The sequence below is a fragment of the Gopherus flavomarginatus genome, chromosome 8, assembly GCF_025201925.1.
Source record: "Gopherus flavomarginatus isolate rGopFla2 chromosome 8, rGopFla2.mat.asm, whole genome shotgun sequence".
NCBI classification, from domain to species: domain Eukaryota; kingdom Metazoa; phylum Chordata; order Testudines; family Testudinidae; genus Gopherus; species Gopherus flavomarginatus.
The window spans coordinates 136,292-155,450 of NC_066624.1; the positions used below are offsets into that span (position 1 = coordinate 136,292).

Here is a 19,159-nt window from a genome sequence, read left to right on the forward strand (position 1 = left end):
GAATGGGATTCTTCCGTCCTAAGTGCAGGACTCTGCACTTGTCCTTGTTGAAGCTCAGATTGCTTTTGGCCAATCCTCCCATTTGTCTACGTCACTCTGTATCCCATCTTTGCCTTCCAGCGTTATCTACCACTCCTCCCAGTTTACTGTCAACTGCAAACTTGCTGAGGGTGCAGTCCACACCATCATCCAGATCATTAATGAAGATATTGAACAAAACCGGCCTCAAGACCAACCCTTGGGGCACTCCACTTGATACCGGCTGCCAACTAGACATGGAGCCATTGATCACTACCTGTTGAGCCCAATGATTTATCCAGCTTTCTGTCCACCTTATAGTCCATTTATCCAGCCCGTACTACAACTTGCTGGCAAGAATGCTGTGGGAGACCGTATCAAAATCTTTGCTAAAGTCAAGGTATATCACGTCCACTGCTTTTCCTCATCCACAGAGCCAGTTATCTCGTCACAGAAGGTAATTAGGTTAGTCAGGCATAACTTGCCCTTGGTGAATCCATGCCGACTGTTCCTGATCACTTTACTCTCCTTTAAGTGCTTCAGAATTGATTCCTTGAGGACATGGTCCATGATTTTTCCAAGGGCTGAGAGGAGGCTCCTTCTTCCCTTTTTTAAAGATGAGCACTATATTATCCTTTTTCCAGTCATCCAGGACCCTCCTCGATTGCCATGAGTTTTCAAAGATAATGGCCAATGGCTCTGCAATCACATCTGTCAACTCCTTTAGCACCCTCAGATGCAGTGCATCTGGCCCCACGGACTTCTGCTCATCGTTTTTCTAAATAGTCTTGAACCACTTCTTTCTCCACAGAGGGTTGGTGACCTCCTCCCCATGCTGTGCTGCTCAGTGCAGCAGTCTGGGAGCTGACCTTGTTCGTGAATACAGAGGCCAAGAAAATCATGGAGTGTTAGAGGATTTGCAAGACTACTCTAATTTATGCCAGCCATCCTTGAACCCCAGGTACTGTTTCTGCATCTGAGGATCATGTAGGATGTAGTAAAACCTTTGCCACATACCTTTGATCCAAGAGGTGACGGAGGTAGAAGCTGCTCCAGTGAGTAAATCTCTCAGTTATTCCATTATGCAGGTGGAATCTTTCACCAACCTGCTAAGCCATGGTTGCTTTTTATTGTTTAAGTAGCATACAGCAGCCTTAATGTACCCAAGAATCAAACCCAAAATATTCAGCCACTGTAGCAAGTCTCCTTGACCAACTTAGGCTATGTGCATGACTATCGTGTTAATCCACAATGAGCCACTCACATTAATAAAATTCCAATAGTCACACAGTGCCCATTGATTCCCTCCATAACAATGAAACTCCTAACATACACTACCACAAACTCAAGGATTCTTAAGTTCACTCTTACCATTACCTGTGAGCATAATTTGTGCTCCAAGAAATTCACTGTGCCCAGGATCTTTAACCACACGTTGAGATCTCCATTTCTGAAAAACATGCTAAAAATTCAAAAGAATGGAAGCTCACCTGAGAGAGGTCAATGAAATGATTTGCTTCTGCCATCACCTTTACACGGAAGTTTGTCCCATCATCAGGGCTGAGGGCATAACAGAACACCTAGGATATACAGCACCACAAGTTAATATAAGTACATGAAATTTAGCCTACTGACTAAAATTTCATCATAAATGCTATGTAATTACTCTCTCTGTTATCCTCATTCAAAAGAGGAAACTGTTTAGGACTAAGCTTAATTTTATTTTACACAAACATTAGCCAGTTATTTTGTAAGTGCTCTGAACACGAAAAATCCTAAATAAGTGTTACAAAAATTGCATACAAGCAGCTTAAGCGTTTGTTAAAGGTGTAACAAATTTCACAACTGGTCTCACTTTTGGATTGATATTACACTCAGCCCATTTTTCATTATTGAGTCTCCAGCCAATCAGTGGATAAGTCCTGGAGAACGCAGTATGCAACTCTCCAGTTAAAAGTGACATGGATCCAGTGACAAGGTATGCAAACATTTTTACTTTTAGTAAATCTAATATTTACTGGTCACTGATTCAAACAGTCAACCTGCAGTAACATCACTGTGCAGTATGATCATTCATATGAGCTCCCCAACCTAAAAAAGGAAGCATCAGTAATCATGGTTACCTTGGGTGCTGGTGTGCCAAAAGGGATCTCCACTCAAAGTTTTTCTGTCTTTGTCCACCAGACAAGTCCAGAGGAGCCTTGGATAGAATTGTCATTTTGGCATTGATGTCGCCCCTCTCTGGGGAGTAGATGCACAGGTTTGCAGACAATGGAGATGGAGCCTGGCACATGTGCATGAGCGGGACAGGCGTGTTGTGACTGAAGACTGGGCCCTATGGATGACCTTGTTTACGAGAGCACCCGTGACATGGAATATCTCAAATCGGTAGAAGGATCAACCACAGCAAGAGCCTAAGTCACTCCTATGAAGTTTATGGATGTTATGGGGGATGATGAACATGGACTTCTCATTGTTGATACAAACTTCTGGAGAAATGGGCTGCCAACTGGACTTCTTCGCATGATGTACCAATTAGGAGCCAGCAGTTAAGTTATAGGAAGAAGGTGAACCCAACCCATTTCTTCTCATCCAAGCTGCCACCTCTGAAAAGCCTCTGGTAAAGACCCTGGTGCTGTGGCTAGCCCAAATGGAAGTACCCTGAATAGGTATCAGTTTTGACTGAAGAGGAATCTGAGGAGCTTTCTGTGGGATGGGTAAATGTCTTTGTGGAAGTACAGCCTTTTGGCTCGAGAGCTGAGAACTGTGTGCCCTCTTCTACAGAAGGAATTCTTCTACCAACGTAACCATGCAGAATTATAGTTTTTGGATGAACATACTTAGTGTAGGTCAATGATGGGCCTGCCTCTGTCCTTGTGGGTAGCTAAGTATGGAGAGCAGAATCCTTTTCTCCTGATATTGAGGTGGAATCTTTTTTATGGCTACATGATGGAGAAAGGAGTTCACATCTTGACTGAGAATTTCCTCATGAGATTGGTCCATGAAAAAGGAACCGGAAAGGGGATGTGTGTGTAAGAGTTGATTAAAACTTGATCAGATAGCTGCAATTAATAGTTTCCAGTACTCAACCATTAGTTGGTAGGGACCTCCAGTTGCAGGCACACTGGATAAGGTGGCCTACAAAAAAATGAGGGGGGAGGGGAAGAGATGATGTGGCATCAACAAAGGAATGTGGTCTCAACAATCCCAGCAAAAGAAGTTTTCTGATTGAAGGTTATAGTGAGGCGTGGCAGGGGATGCCACAAGAGCTGCATGTCTGGGCCTGTGCATTCAAGCTCTGTTGCTATGAATTTTTTGTAGAACCTGTGGTATTAATGGGATTGGAGCGAAGACATACCTGAGGTGATCCCACCATGGTAGCAGAAAGGCATCTCCCTTTTGAATCTGTCATTTACTTAGCAGAAAGAGACCCATGAGACTTGACAGTACAAGATTCAGGTCTCAAGGGGGTCCTGGACATACAGGTATAGGTGCTCCGGACCTTTCAGAATCCGCACCATCATAGGATGGGCAAAGATTGACCTGTCTTGAAACAGAGGATGGAACATCGAAATGGACACCAGGTGCACCGTGACTGAAGACAGCGGATAGGCCCTGGAGCTTAAGGTGGAGCAAACAGTCCAAGACATCCTGCAGCGGGGCCTCTTCTGCATGGATGTGATCATCTGAGGCCCAAAATGTAAAATCGCTTCCACTTTGCCACATAGGTGGCTTGGGTAGAAGGCTTCCTGCTACCCAGCAGGACTTGCTGGATACCAGCGGAATATCGTTGCTCCTCTCCACTCAGCCACGCAGCAGCCAGGCTGTCAAGTGCAGTGCCACCAGGTTCAGGTGCAGCAAACTGATGTTGTTCTGGAACAGCAGATCCGGTCCAAGAGGCAGCTGCAGGGGGGTGGCTGCCGACAGGTTCAGCAGCATGCCAAACCAGAGTTGACAGGGCCACAAGGATGACAATGACTTTGCCTTGCTTCACCTTTACCAGGGCTCTGTGGATCAAGGGCAAAAGCGGGCAGGCGTACATCAGCACTCCTAACCACGAAATCAGGAAGCATCCAACAGGAAGCACTTGTCCCTGCCCTGAAGAGAGCAGAACACATGGCACTTCCTGTTGTGCCATGGTGTGAACAAGTCCACCTGGGATATCCCCCACCTGCGGAAGATTAGGCTGATCACCTCCGGATGGAGCCACCATTAGTGCTGGGATGAGAAGGTCCTGCTGAGGCAATCTGCTGTGACGTTCTTGGTTCCCGGCAGGTGTGCAACCCAGAGGCTGAGTGCTTCCTAACAAAGGGCCGAAGACCTGGCACCACCCTGCCGGCTGATGTAATACATCCAACAGTATTGTCTGTCAGGATCTGCACCACCTTGCCCTTCAGGTGGGGCAAGAAAGCCTGACAGGAGAGGCGAACCGTCCTGAGCACCTTGACATGGATGTGGAGGGCTATGTTGGGATGCAGACACTGGCCCTGGGTGTTCAGCTTGCCCAGGTGGGCTCCCCAGCCCAGTTCTGAAGCATCCGAGACCAGGGTGAACGATGGAGTCGGGGACACAAAAGGAACTCCTTGGAGCACCAACTCAGGGTCCCACCACTAGAACAACGACAAAATATGGCTCAGTACCATGACCGTTCAGTCTAGGAGGTGCCTGTTCGGAATGTAAACTGAGGACAGCCAGGTTTGCAGAAGCCTCAGATGAAGTTGGGCATGCCTGACCACATATGTGCACACAGTCATATGGCCCAACAGCCGCAGACATGTGCGGTTGAGTGGATAGGCTTTTATGTAGGAGATTAAGTCTGCCATGGCCTGGCAATGCGCTTTGGGAAGGAATGCCCTAGCCTGTGTGGAGTTGAGAACCACTCCGATAAACTCTATGCGTTGGACTGGCATTAGCATGGACTTCTCTGTGTTCATTAACAGACCCAGGTTGCTGCAGGTGGAACGCACAATATCGAGGCTCCTTTGCACCTGCCCCGGAGACCTACCCTTGATACACCAGTCATTGAGATATGGAAAAATCTGAATCCCTCCGACATCTGAGGTAAGCCGCCACTGGTGCAACGCATTTGGTGAACACCCTGGGGGCTGAGGACAGGCCAAAGGGTAGCACTGTGAACTAGAGGTGGTGCCCAGCCACTATGAAGCACAGGAACCACCTGTGTCCCGGGAATATGAACACATGGACATTAGCGTCCTTTTAAGTCAAGTCAAGCACGGCATACCAGTCCCCCAGATCCAGGTAAGGGATGACAGAGACAATGCGGAACTTCAACTTCTTGAGAGATTTGTTGAGGGCATGCAGGTCCAGAATGGGTCTGAGGCCTCCTTTTGCTATCGGGATTAGGAAGTAGCGGGAATAGAATCCTCTTCCTTTCATATCCCAAGGAACCTCTTCCACAGCCCCCAAGCCCAGGAGTTGCTCATGAGAAGGGTCCCTGAAGAGGGATGGGGGGAGGGCCAAAAATAGCAGATTATAGCCCTGGGCGACTATGTCCAGGACCCAGTGATCCAACGCAACACTGTACCAGGCCAAACAGTAAGGGAAAAGGTGGCTCCGGGAAGGATCCGGAACAATGGCTGGTGTGTCGCTCCCAGGCGCACCCTCAAAATGAGGGTTTCTGGCCCCCTTAGTGCTGCCTCAACGTTGTGTGTGTGTGTGTGTGTGTGTGTGTGTGTGTGTCCGTCCGTCCGTCCAGAGAGCGGAGTCTCACCCGTGTGTCCTTAAGGCCGTGCAGCCGCATGTCCATCTGCTCGGAGAAAAGGCCAACACCATCAAATGTGAGGTCCTGAATAGAGACCTGTATCTCCCAGGACAGGACTGCGGTCTGGAGCCAGGAACCTTGCCTCAATCACCACAGAGACGACCAACCGGGCAGTTGAATCAGCCATTTCCCAGGCCATCTGGAAGGAGCATCGAGCCACCATGGTACCCTCCTCCATCAGGGCTGCAAACTCCTGGACATGGAGTCTTTGAACTTGAAGAGGGAGTCCCACAAGTTAAAAATTATAGCAGCCCAAGAGGGCCTGATGGTTAGCCACCCGAAACTGGAAACTGGCCATAGAATAAATCTTGCAACCAAACAAGTCCAGCCTCTTGGCCTCTATTGTTAGGGGTGGAACCGGTGGGGCCCTGCTTATCCCTCTCGTTGGCTGCAGACACGACCAACAATCCCGGTGGCGGGTGGTGTATAAGTACTCTGACCCTTTCACAGGGACGAAGTACTTTTTTCTCTGCTCTCTTGGACATGGGCGGAATAGAAGACGGGGTTTGCCAGATGGACTTGGCAACCCCTCATGCACCAGGAGTGCGACATGGGCTGGGGTGGCTGCCAAGAGCACATTAAACAATGTTCCTGTCTGCTCCTCCACTTCCTCTGCCTTGAGACCCAAGTTCAAAGCCACCCTACGGCGCACCGCCTGATGCTCCTTGAAATCATCCAGTGGACTAGCTCTGGAGTGGCCCAACACTGCCTTGTCCAGAGAGGAGGAAAATGATTGGACCACTGGGGGAGGTCCAACAGTGTCCTCACCCACTGGAGAGAATGGCCTTGGGGTGGGTACTAGCTCCTCAACCGTGAGGGCCACCAGAGTGTCCTGCACCGAACCCAGTGCTGACGGTGCCACAAGTGCTGACTTCTGCCTGTCTGATGTGGTAACAGAGGGCTGGTGGGAGTGGGGCAATAGCATGACGGGAACCTCCGAGGCATTCCAATAAGATCATTGGATTGGCCACTGGCACTGATGCCAGGCCAGCACTGATGCCGCAGATGCACCCTCCCATTGCTGCCTGAGCGAGGGGCTGAACTGTGCCTCCAATTCAGAGAAGTCGTCACCCTCTGGTGACCATGGCAGAGTGGTCGAGGCCTGGGTATGACAGCTAACTATTGTCACCAGGGATGAGAGTATTCCGACCAGTGCCAGGAGTAGGGAGAGCGGCCTCGAGGTCTCGGCGACCAATGTGACAAGGACCAGTGCCAGGGAGATCATCTATGCCTGGGAGAGCTTTGGTGCGAAGACAGGGACCAGAAGCATGGTACCCATGATAGTAACAACGGGCCAGAGACCTGGGCCAACACGGAGCTCAAGAACATGGCGACCTAGAGCTCTGTCTTGGCTCTAGAGACCTGTGGTGCTCGCTCGTCTTGTGCGAGGCCTTACCAGTGGGCTTGCCCTCGTGGGGAGCCTTAACCAGTTCCATTGCCAAATGCGGTGCAGACTGCAGTGGGAACGCTCTTGGCTCTGCACCGAATGATGAGAGCGTCAACTGCACGGTCAGCTTGGACCCTGTACCTCTCCCCAAAGTCGGTGGCAGATCTTTTCAGGAGGAGGAACTCCCCAAAGCAGAGCCCTTGTGCGGGTCCAGAGCGGGCATAAGCCCTGAACAAGGACCTTTGCCCAGAACGCCTTTATCAGGCTTGCTAGGTGCAGTTTTCTTTGGCACCAGCGATCGGGATCAGTGCCGGGGAAGAGCCCAGTGCCGGGGGCACACTACGAACGGAAACCAAAGCACTGGTTGCTGTTTCGGACCAAACCGGCTCTGAAGCTGGCCACAGGGCAGCCTAGATCAGGAGGGCCTTCAGTCGTATGTCACGGTCCCTCTGCGTCCGAGGACGGAAGTTCTTACAGATGCGACAATGCTCCTTCATGTGAGATTCCCCGAGGCACTGCAAATAACTATTGTGTGGGTCACTAACAGGCATAGGCCTATTACATGTGGAGCAGGGCTTAAAACCCTGGAGACTGGGGCATGCCCCGCCTGGGGCAAAGTCCCCGTTGGGACCCTAACTAACTGAACACTTAACAGCTACTTAACTACTAACTAACAAAACAATAAAACTATTTACAACTAGAAGCACAAGGCTAAGAAAAGGAACCACTAACCGCCTGCAAAGCAAGGGACAGAGGCATTCTGACTGACAACCACAGGCAATAAGAAGGAACTGCGAGGGCATGGGCCAGCAGTGCCTGATATACCACAGCATGCGCGCAGCACTCTAGGGGGGCTCCACAGCCGGCCCTACCGATACTGCTAAGGCAAGTATCTCCGACAACTGCGCACACCTACAATGGAATCAAAATGAGCAAGCACTCGAAAAACCTTAATTTACTATAAGATTGGCTATAAGTGTAGTCTTTGGTGTGAGATCTAAGGTACAAATTGACCTGGGGTAAGTGACTACTCTCTTGGGATATTGTGTTTTTGATATTGAATATTGTGGACTTTAGTGTAAGTGACCATTTATCACTAAATCCAATTTGCCTAGGTGGCAAGATAGACTGGAGTACTCAAAGGGATTGTCCGTGACTCCATAGCAAGACTGTTTTGGTGCTTCAGTTCACATTTGTTACTGGGTTAGTGAAATCTTACTCTAGAACATACCACCCATTTGGGGTGTCTGCGCTGCTTTTTGACAGTCTGCCCTGAGGTTGGCATTCTCAGTCATGAACCACTCCAGACAATGTGACATGAGGCATTTAGTGCCCTTGTCTGAGGAAGCAGTTCTTTGGTTTTTCAGCCTGGATCCCTCACTGGCCACTTCTACCACTGAAAAAGATAGGTGGTAGGTGCTTCTCCCCCTTGTTGGAACAAAACAGCACTGCTTGGTCCTCTTGGGGGTGGGAGTGTCCCAAACTGTTTTTGCTGGATCCATGTTTGCTTTGTTGATCAGGAGAGGCAGCTCGACTGGGCCCAGAGAGCTGGAAGATGTCCAGCAATCTATTTTAGGATCCTGAACTACTTCAAGTTGTATTTGCAGCTCAGGTACCACCCCGTGCAGGAGGTCCTGTAACTGCCTGAAATTGTCAAGCGGAGAACATGAAGATGGGATAACTGCCTTATCTGGGAAAGATGATGAAACTGCTGTAGAGGCAGCACTGATATTCTACAGAAAACGAGAAGGGGCAAAAACAATTACTGAACTCCATGCATAATCCCAGCTTTCTGGGGGGAATTTCCTTAGTGTGTGGGTGGGTGTGTGTGTGGGGGGGGGGGGGGACCCAAACCAACCAAACTATACTATGTGTATAGCTTAAAAATACTAAAAGCTATTTATGCTATATTTACAGAATGACAGCTGAGGAAACAGCTGTGGACACAGAAGATTCTGACTCAGGCCATGCAGTGGTAAGAAGGAACAAGAGCGATATCAGTCCCAAACATCCTTTACGCTCTCGGTTTAGAGCACAAAGAGAACAAATGTGCATGTGCAGACCAATGGATGCTGCTTACTAAATATGTCTGGGCTCAGGGGCATGAAGCACATGCATACTGGTGTGGAATACACATAGGGACTATCACTTGAAGAAGCCATTTATACCAAAAGTAATTCAGAAAACCAGCAATTTTTAGGGGTATTTTATTCTTACTCCACTGGGAGTGACTGAATATGTGCAACTGTACATCTGTTTTCCAGTTTCAATTACAAATGAGTAGCCAGGACACAGGAAGCTAGTGAGGATCCCTTAATAGAAATAACTATATAAATAGAGGAAGAGTGTAGTGGTCATGTCTTCTTGAAAATGGTTCATAAGAATGTGCAATAAATATTAACAAGTGTGACTGGGGCAGGCAGAGTTTTAGATAGACAGATATGCACCTACTGTTCGGCAGCATTACTGGGTATCCTGATCTTGTTGTAAGACAGGTTGTGCAGACAAATGAGAAATGATGAAGAAATTTAAAAGGATTAAATGTGGAAGACCTTACTAGAAGATATCTTGGGGGACACAACAAGTCAGCCACTTCCTTTTCCGTGCCTTGGGTACTCTCAATGATTAACAGCTCCTCCCTTATGTGTCTCTAGTTGAGGATGGGATAAATCTCCAGGTGGTCTTTCACTGCCACTTCCTAAATGGCAAGATGAACTGCTATTGGGGTATAAGAGACACCTCCTCCTCCAAAAGGAGATGCACCAAGAACTGCCAGGAAAGAGGACGTGACCTCAAACCTTCCGCATAACCATGCGCTTTACCTTCCTTAGGTTACAGCTAAGAGGCTCCCTGGGTATTTAAAACTTTCAGCATGCTACTTATGTTCTCTTACCTCAAATTTGTCAGGGTTATGCATTCCTGGGATTGACTGCATTAGGTGGGAGGTTGGATGATTTCCAAAATCAGAGCTCACATAGCCAACACGAAGCCGGCCTTCGCTAGCCTTCAAGTCCTTTGGATGCTCATATGGTGGCTTGTGAAGGACGTTGATCTGGCAATCAAATTTACAAGATTTTTTTGAGACATGATAAAATTTAAATAAAATCTGAAGCACCAAGAGCAGAGATAGTCAATAGGACAGACTTTCAGAATTACACAGAATTATTAATTTTCCCCATATTTAGTTTCTATGCTACAGCACTGATGAAGTTTCTGCTTATCACCCAATAATATTTGAAAACCATATCTGACCAATTCCCATCTCTCAGGCAGAGGGTTGCACATTTGTTGCTCACACAGGCCGAGCTGTGCGTTACCCAAATCTGAGCTCAAATGGAGGCCTGAGCGTACTGCTTAGTCCACATCCTCTAAAGAAAAAAGCCATGTATCAAAATTTGATCAAAAGATTCGTGTACTAAGGGAGCAATAGGGCCAGTCACTACAGGCTGACAAATGTTAAGTGCATTGAACTGGCAATACAATTAGGCAATGGAGGAGAGAGCAGATCATGTCAGTCTAAGCAAAAAGCTGAGTTCATTCGTTCTAAAAAGAGTCCCACCTATGGGTCCATGGTTAGGGTAGGTCAGTGTGGAGATGAGGCAGGATCAGATATTGAGGGAACAACATAGGATTCTAGAGAGACAAGTCAGGTGAGGCAATATCTTCTATTGGACCAACTTACGTTGGAGAAAGAAAAGCTCTCCTGGGACTGACGTGCTACACCACTACGGCACACACAGAAGAACTCTGTCAGATTGGGGGCAGAAGGTAGGAATTGCCAGAGTAAGAGGTTTTGGCAGTCATAATTGATGGCTGTTAAATCTGACTGACCTCTTCCCAATACCAGAGAATACCAAACTGCATGAAACCAGGAAGCAAAAGAGACCCATCAATCTCAACAAGGTGGTAAATCTGCCTGAGAACCACTATTTTAAAATTAGCATTACGTACCTCAGTATAATTGACCAATGCACAATTTGTTTTTCCTCAGGTATAACCAAGTACACGGAAAAGTCTTCAAAACTCCTACCTTATCCAAACACAGATTTCCATGTCTCTCAGCAATAGCCTTCCTAAAGCTGTGAGAAAGGGGGTACAGCATGCTGTGATGAGGATGGACAGAAGGCAGTCTATTCTTCTCCAGTTGATCAGCTACAATGCTGACCAGCTTTTTCATTCTTTCATCATAATCTGTCCAGTCACAGACAATCTAAAAGACCAAACAAAAGAACCAGGGGTCACCAATGAAATTAATAGGCAGCAGGTTTAAAACAAACAAAAGGAAGTACTTCACACAATGCAGTCAACTTGTGGAACTTGTTGCCAGGGGATGTTGTAAAGGCCAAAACTACAATGGGTTCAAAAAAAGAATTATCTAAATTCATGGAGAAGAGTTCCATCAATAGCTATTAGCCAAGATGGTCAGGGATGCAATCCCATGGCTCTGTATGTCCCTAAGCCTCTGACTGCCAGATGTTGGGACTTTATGACAGGGGATGAATCACATAATAATTGCTCACGTACTGTTCATTCCCTCTAAAGCATCTGGCACTGGCCACTGTCAGAAGCCAGGATACTGGGCTAGATGGACTACTGGTCTGACCCCGCATGGCCATTCTTATGAAAAATTAAATGGCTAGTTAGAATACTTTAAACAACTTTAAACCCCGGTCAGAGCTTTGAGAAGTTCTGTTGACATGGGACTGTGATTAACATTTCTTCCATTCCAAGAGATAAAAAAGGTACTTGAAAAGTATTTTAATAACCATTACAGCTCATTTGTATTTCAAATCACCTATGATCCAAGCACTGTTCTGTAAGAGAAAATGGCTCCACAGTCTTATTTTCTAATTTGACTAAGACTTATTTCTGCTCCTTTTAAAACATACACACAAACATATCCTTAATATGTGGTTAGTCCTAGATATTTACATTAGAGTAATCTCCCATAGAATTACAGCCCTCTCTCCTCACCTGCAAGCAGTGGGCTAAGTTGCAATAAGCATCTGGGAAATCAGGTTTCAGTTTCAGAGCAGTGCGATAAGAAGCAATGGCTTCTGGTATGTTCCCTGAATCCTGCAAATGCAGAGACTAAATCAGCAAGCAGAAGCAGATTCAGGAATGAGTTTGCCAAATGCATCACCGTGTTATAAAATAAAAAAAAGCTATGAACATGGCTGTACCTTGTGAATAGAGGCCAAGTTACTGTGGGCATCAGCAAATGCAGGATTTATCTGGATGGCACGGGTGTAACATTGTAAAGCTCCCTGAACATCCTGCATCTCCTTTAAAGTATTCCCCATATTGGAATAAGCATCTGCAAATGTGGGGCTGATTCTAAAATTAAAACACACACCATACATTATCCACAGTACAAGTTGTCTGTCCTCTAAGAATGCCCATCCAGACTGCTATTCAATTATTGGTTTGCATAACAGTTGTAAGCCATTTTCTAGACGACTGCAGAATTCCTGTCACCAGTCTTAGAGAATTTTAAAAAGCAAAATTCTTACCTAATAGCCTCTTTGTAATGCATCAGAGCTTCCTGCAGCTTTCCCTGCTGCTGCAGAACACTTGCTAAATTTGAATGGGCAGCAGCAAACTCTGGGAACACCTATAGGAAACAAAGGAGAGAGTTAGTTTGCCCCTCAGATCTTCCAAGGGCATCACATTGCAGAAGAGTTAGAAGTGGGTTAACCCATGAACGTTTATGCCCAAATAAATCTGTTAGTCTTTAAGGTGCCACAGGACTCCTTGTTTTTTTTGTGGATACAGACTAACACGGCTACCCCCCCGCTCCCCCAATAGTTGTCTATTGTTATTCTCCTCGGCAAATTAATCAAATCTTAAACAGAAATACCGCCGCCTCTATCTACTTCTTTATCAAGTACAATCCACCCCTCATATGTTCCCACCTTTTTTTGTCCACATCCTACCCTCCTCCTTATATCCAAATGTACCTCAAGAGCTTTCCTGTATAGGCGAACAGCCTCCTCAATGTTTCCCTGTTCTCGCTTGATGTTTGCCAGGTTATTAAGTGAGTCTGCATGTGTGGGACACAGACGAAGAGCTGTATTGTAACATTCTTCTGCTTCAGCAACCTTAGAAACAAAAGGAATTGTGTTCAAGCACAATTCTTCAGGACTGCATGCCTGCAGAACTCCCCCCAAGAATTACTGTGCTTCCCTGCAGAAAACGACCATGGGAGCAATTTTTTGGGGGGAATGCCCCCACAAACAGAGGTGAGGCATGGGGGATACAAGAGGTTACATGCCACTACCCATCCACCCATTCTTTCTGTAAGGGCAGAGCTGCCCAGCTGAAGGCGGCTGCATCTTGGCTCCAATGATTGCAGATGAACAACGCCTCTCGGGTCCCAGTGCCAGTTGTGCTCCCCTTCTGTGTGCTGGGAACCCTTCCTGGTTTTGGTGCAACCATGAGTGCCAGCGGTAGGGCAAGGAGGGTGGGTGGAATGAGGAAAGAGGCAGTGGGGAAGGAATGCGGGGGTGGCACAGGGCAAGGGGATAGGAGAATTGTGAGGGGGAAGCGGGAGCCCAGCATGCAGCATCCCCTCAGCAGCAGCTGGGGCTCCCCCATTAAGCAGGCCCATCGAACCCTCACCCTGACAAGCCCTTCCCCACTATACCTGGACCCCTCAGATGACTCCCCCACACAGACCCCCTACTCAACTGAACCCCAATTAGTTGCATCTGGACCTCCCTAAGCTCCCCAGACCCCACTGCTCCCGAGCCCCAACCATCTTCACCTGGATCCCCTGCAGTCCCATTACCCCTGCACCCAGAAATCCCTAATGACCCCGTGTATCCAGATCTCCCACTGAGCCACCAGCACCCAGATTGCCCCATACAGGAACCTCTCATCTCACACCTGGATCCCCCCACAATAAGTCACTCCACACTTTGATTCTGCTGGGCAGAGCCTGCCCACCCACACCAAGTGCACCTGGCGCAGATAGGCAGGCCCAGCTCTTGCACTGTGTTCGGGTTGGGTACAGCCTCACTGCTGAATCCCTGCACCAGATCTCCCACCTCAAAGCAACCAGTGACTGGTGCTCTCAACTACCATGCTGGAGCCACATTTATTGACAAAACATTTGCAGAATTTTAGAATGTGTGCATATTTTTTAATTTTTTGGTGCATAATTCCTTCAGGAGCAAATATGTCTACCTTTAAAAGCTTTGAGATGGAGCATTTTTTGCTCCTATTATTTCTCCTACAAGTTGACAAGCAAATCAATCAAATACTAAAGGCAACATCCCACCTTAAAGTTCATTATCATTCAAGGCATTGAAATAAATATCAGCTGAACCTTTCAAATATAGCAGACTGCAAGAAATCAAATGCTCCTTACACTGCCTTTCTCCTTTAGAGCATTGGCCAGATTACAATAGGCATCAGGGAAGTGTGGCTGTAGCTCAATAGCACGTCTGTAGGTGTCTATTGCCAGATCTATCAGTCCTTGCTCATAATACACACAGGCCAGGTTGCCATGCACAACTGCATGATTAGGACTCAGACTCAAGGCTCGTAAGTAGGCTGCTACAGCTCTGTAATGAGAGATGTGTGGTTAGAGTTCACATGGCCTATGTAAGATGACAGCAGAAAGTTATTTTTACATTTAACTTGGTCATACAGGTAACCTACACAGAAGAGAAAATAGGGTTTGTGCCTTTTGCTGCTTTGAGGTCAAGGCATGAAACATCTTGTCTACCCTGTAAGAGTAAGGACAACTGGAGAAAAAGGATTATGACATTACAGAAATTAAAAGTGAAACCCATCTGAGGAGACAAGTGATTTATTCAGACTGTTTAAAAATCTTTGCTTGCTTTTTTGTGACATCTATTTAATTAACAGACTTGGGAGAATAACACACACTGCTCCCACCAGTTAAAAGCCAAGAGAGCTTCTAATCCACATTGCAGTCATCAACAAATTCACACGTATCTCCAACCCCCAACAAAAAGGACTTGAAAACCCCAATATTTCTGAGGTAGACATACAAAAAACAAAAACTTCCTTCACAGGTCTCCTTTGCATATCAAACTAAAAAAGGATCAATTCCCCCTTCCCAACCATCGCAAGTCACTTTTAAAGACAAAAATAACTTTAAATATATTTCTACTACATTAAGAAAAATCAGTTGTGAATGTAATATCTAAAAGAAAGTCATACATACAGAGATGTTTAATTCCTGAAACAAGATTTCTGTGGCCAACTAAATAGCTCTACAGAGCTAGTGTGAAAAGAAAGGAATAAGGTGCTTAGAGGACAAACTAAGGGCTTGTCTACATCAGAAAGTTGCAGCGCTGGTGAGGGAGTTACAGCGCTGCAACTTAGGAGGTGTACACATCTGCAGGGCACCACCAGCGCTGCAACTCCCTGTTTGCAGCGCTGGCCGTACTCCCGTTTTGTCTCGGGTGTAGAGGATCCAGCGCTGGTGATCCAGCGCTGGTAATCAAATATAGACACTTACCAGCGCTTTTCTTGACCTCCGTGGAATAAGCAGGTATCCCAGCATACCTGAGGAAGCCTCTGGTAATCAAGCTGGTCTCCTTCCCCGGTTTGCTCTCGCGTTCCCCGAACCCCGAGCAAGCAGGTCTCCTTCCCTGAGGTTTGCTGGGTGGTTCCGGGAACGCGAGAGCAAACCGGGAAAGGAGACCAGCTTCGCCGCGGTTTGCTCTCGCGTTCCCCGAACCCCGAGCAAGCAGGTCTCCTTCCCTGAGGTTTGCTGGGTGGTTCCGGGAACGCGAGAGCAAACCGGGAAAGGAGACCAGCTTCGCCGCGGTTTGCTCTCGCGTTCCCCGAACCCCGAGCAAGCAGGTCTCCTTCCCTGAGGTTTGCTGGGTGGTTCCGGGAACGCGAGAGCAAACCGGGAAAGGAGACCAGCTTCGCCGCGGTTTGCTCTCGCGTTTCCCGGAACCACCCTGCAAACCGCAGGGAAGGAGACCTGCTTGTTCGGGGAACGCGAGAGCAAACCGCGGCGAAGCTGGTCTCCTTTCCCGGGTTTGCTCTCGCGTTCCCCGAACCACCCAGCAAACCGCAGGGAAGGAGACCTGCTTGTTCGGGGAACGCAGAGCAAACCGGGAAAGGAGACCAGCTTCGCCATGGTTTGCTCTCGCGTTCCCCGAACCTCCCTTGAAGCCGCCCAACAGCGCTGCAGTGTGGCCACATCTAACACCACTTGCAGCGCTGGTTGCTGTAAGTGTGGCCACTCTGCAGCGCTGGCCCTATACAGCTGTACTAATACAGCTGTAACAACCAGCGCTGCAAAATTTTAGATGTAGACATGGCCTAAGTAGCTTCTAGAAGTGGTCTAAGACGCTGCCCTTCTACACATGGAATGCCTTCCCATCCAAATCCCTCCTCAAGTCCTCTTCTTCCATAAAACCAAGGAGAGTCATTTAAACTGAGGATCCACACATTGATTATTTTTCCAGAATGCTCTTGCCATAAATAACCTTGTATTCTTCTGGTTCTCATCCCTGTTCCTTCTCATATACCCTCCAGTCCCTACTATTTTGTTACTTTCCCCTTTGTTAACTAGGTCAAGTTAAAATTAGACTATACTTTTCAGGACAGAGACCTTGTGATTAGTCTACAGCATGCAGCTTTTACCACATTTAGCATAATACATTTCTTGCGTTAACAGGTACCCTGATCCAAGAGCGTTTTCTCTTTTGCACACCAGTCCTCCTGAGGGATATGTTTTACTTTTGGAACAACGCTACATCAGCAGATTTTTCAGATAATGTAGCCAAGCTCAGGCCATCTCATCAGACAACTTTACAGTCTGTTTCCAATAGAGCCCTTTTGCATTATTTGTTTTATCTTACATTTATCTATATTGTATGTGAATAATTCCCATGTGGGATGAAGTACAGTGTTCTTTTTGCTTGTGATTACTCTTACTTTAGAAGCTATGAGGAACAAGAAATCTTGCTTTAAAAATGCTACTCTGACTTTTATACCAAATTTATTTTGCCAAAATATATCAATTTAACACAACAAAGTGTTAAATTATGGCAAAGCATTCTTATTATTGTAGCTCACTTTCCATTATTCTGCCTCCTCATCCCCAACCCACGAGTCATTCCTTGCTCAGTTATGTGTAATTTAGATTGTAAACATGTATTAAGAATCTACCTTTTTTTACTTGTCTGAAGATCATGCACACCTGTGCTTCTATATAAATAAAAATCTCACGTGGCTAAGAATCTTGATTCCTAGAAAATACATTAATTTAATAATGCATTTACACAGTGGAACAGATCACCAAAAGGTAATCAACAAATCAGAAATCTTTCTAAGAAACATGTTCTAGTTTAACCAGACATTATGGAGCTAGATATAGGAATTACTGGGTCAAATTCTAGGATCTGCATTGTGCAGGTGGCCAGAATAGAACATTATGTGCCTTTCATGCCATCTATGAAATTCAAAAGCTGCAAGTCAGTCAATACAAATTATAACCTTATTTACGAATTCAGACACAGTATGGTACACAGTACTAAAACAGCACAACCTGGCTCTTTTCCCAGGAAAAAATTATGGACTAAAAGTTTGAGATTCATGGGTTTAGATTAACAATGATCTCACAAAACTAAAATGAAGGCCAATGAAGACATCCATGCAATGTATTGCAGCAGTCAAAAATACTGTAATACATATGCTAGAGAAAATAAAATAGACAAAAAGTTCTCAGCTGAATATAGTGCTCCATTTTAGTTGTCCTATCTCAGAAGTGGAAGAGTGTGTAGAGAAGAGCAGTAGCATGAAGGATGTGAAGGTCTGGAATTAAGTTGATATAAAAAGCATATCAAATAAAATGACTATTCATCCTTTCCCATAAACCAGAAGGAAGGGGAAAAAAAGGAATTAAAAATGAAGAAAGCTGAAAAATGAAAGAGAAAAAGCTGATAGCTATACAGGATTAAGGAACTCTCTTCCTCCTAAATCCAAAGTGATCTGAAAGTGGAAATATTTTATAAGCGGCTGGCCAAGCATCAAGTACAGACATTGTTGAACTAGACAGGCCAATTTTTTTTTTTTGTTTGTTTTGACATGGCAATCATACGTAACAACAAAGCTACCATTTGTATGTGCTCTTCCCTGATCTTACAGCTCACAAATTTCAACCTGTGTATTAGAATTGGAAGACTGAGCCATCCTAAAGTCACCATCATAATCCAGGAACCACCTTCCCAATAATCGTCAACTTGCAAATTCCTAATTCAGGCTTTCAGAAAGAAACAACTCTGGTTCCAATGAACAACTAACTATGGTACTCATGGCCCCCGCACAACACTGGTATGACAGCATCACAATCTTTAATATATTTATCCTCCCAAAACCCTCTGTGAGGTAGGGTAGTGCTATTTTCCTTCTTTTACAAATGGGAAATTGAGGCATGACGGTTTTCCCAAGGTCACACAGGGAGTGTCTGAGTAGAGGAGAGAACTGAACCCAGGTTTCCCAAGTCCTAAGCACAGAAAGGGCAAATTCAATAAAGACCAAAAATGTTCTGCATAAAGCATCAACTCACATCTGTCTCATCACTTTGAAATTAAAACAAGTGGAGACCAGCAGTCTGTCTTGTCCAGTATTCTATGAGAAAGAGGTCTGTACTGGATTCTTCAGAGAAAGTTACAAGAAACCCTGCAGTAGCAATTATGGAATAAACAGTCCTCAAAGAAAGTTTCTTCCTAGCCCCCATGCCTTATGCCTTGAAACACAAGGATTTATATCTGTTCTTAAAAAAAAAAACAACAAGAGTTTTAAGTCCTAACTTTTGTAACTCTAGATGGTCTCATTAGCCACATCAGTTTTGAAACCATTTAAAATTCTACACTCTTGGCTTCAACAGTATCCTGTGGCAGTGAATAATTGTGTAGTGCACATAACAGTATTTCCTTTAATCGGTTTTAAGTCTGCTGGCACGATTTTATTGAATT

The 19,159-nt window shown here is 46.1% G+C and overlaps 1 protein-coding gene across 3 annotated transcripts in view; it reads right to left on the reverse strand.

Annotated features, from left to right (window-relative positions):
• OGT (O-linked N-acetylglucosamine (GlcNAc) transferase) overlaps positions 1–19,159 on the reverse strand; it is a 91,014-nt gene that overhangs the window by 47,251 nt on the left and 24,604 nt on the right. For all 3 annotated transcript variants that reach the window (XM_050964896.1, XM_050964895.1, XM_050964897.1), the window contains 8 exons: positions 14,560–14,755; positions 13,148–13,288; positions 12,701–12,801; positions 12,371–12,524; positions 12,162–12,263; positions 11,218–11,397; positions 10,081–10,239; positions 1,509–1,598 (listed from right to left, as the gene is read on the reverse strand). In XM_050964896.1, the coding sequence (XP_050820853.1) occupies positions 1,509–1,598; positions 10,081–10,239; positions 11,218–11,397; positions 12,162–12,263; positions 12,371–12,524; positions 12,701–12,801; positions 13,148–13,288; positions 14,560–14,755 (1,123 nt within the window). The remainder of the gene's footprint in view (positions 1–1,508; positions 1,599–10,080; positions 10,240–11,217; positions 11,398–12,161; positions 12,264–12,370; positions 12,525–12,700; positions 12,802–13,147; positions 13,289–14,559; positions 14,756–19,159) is intronic.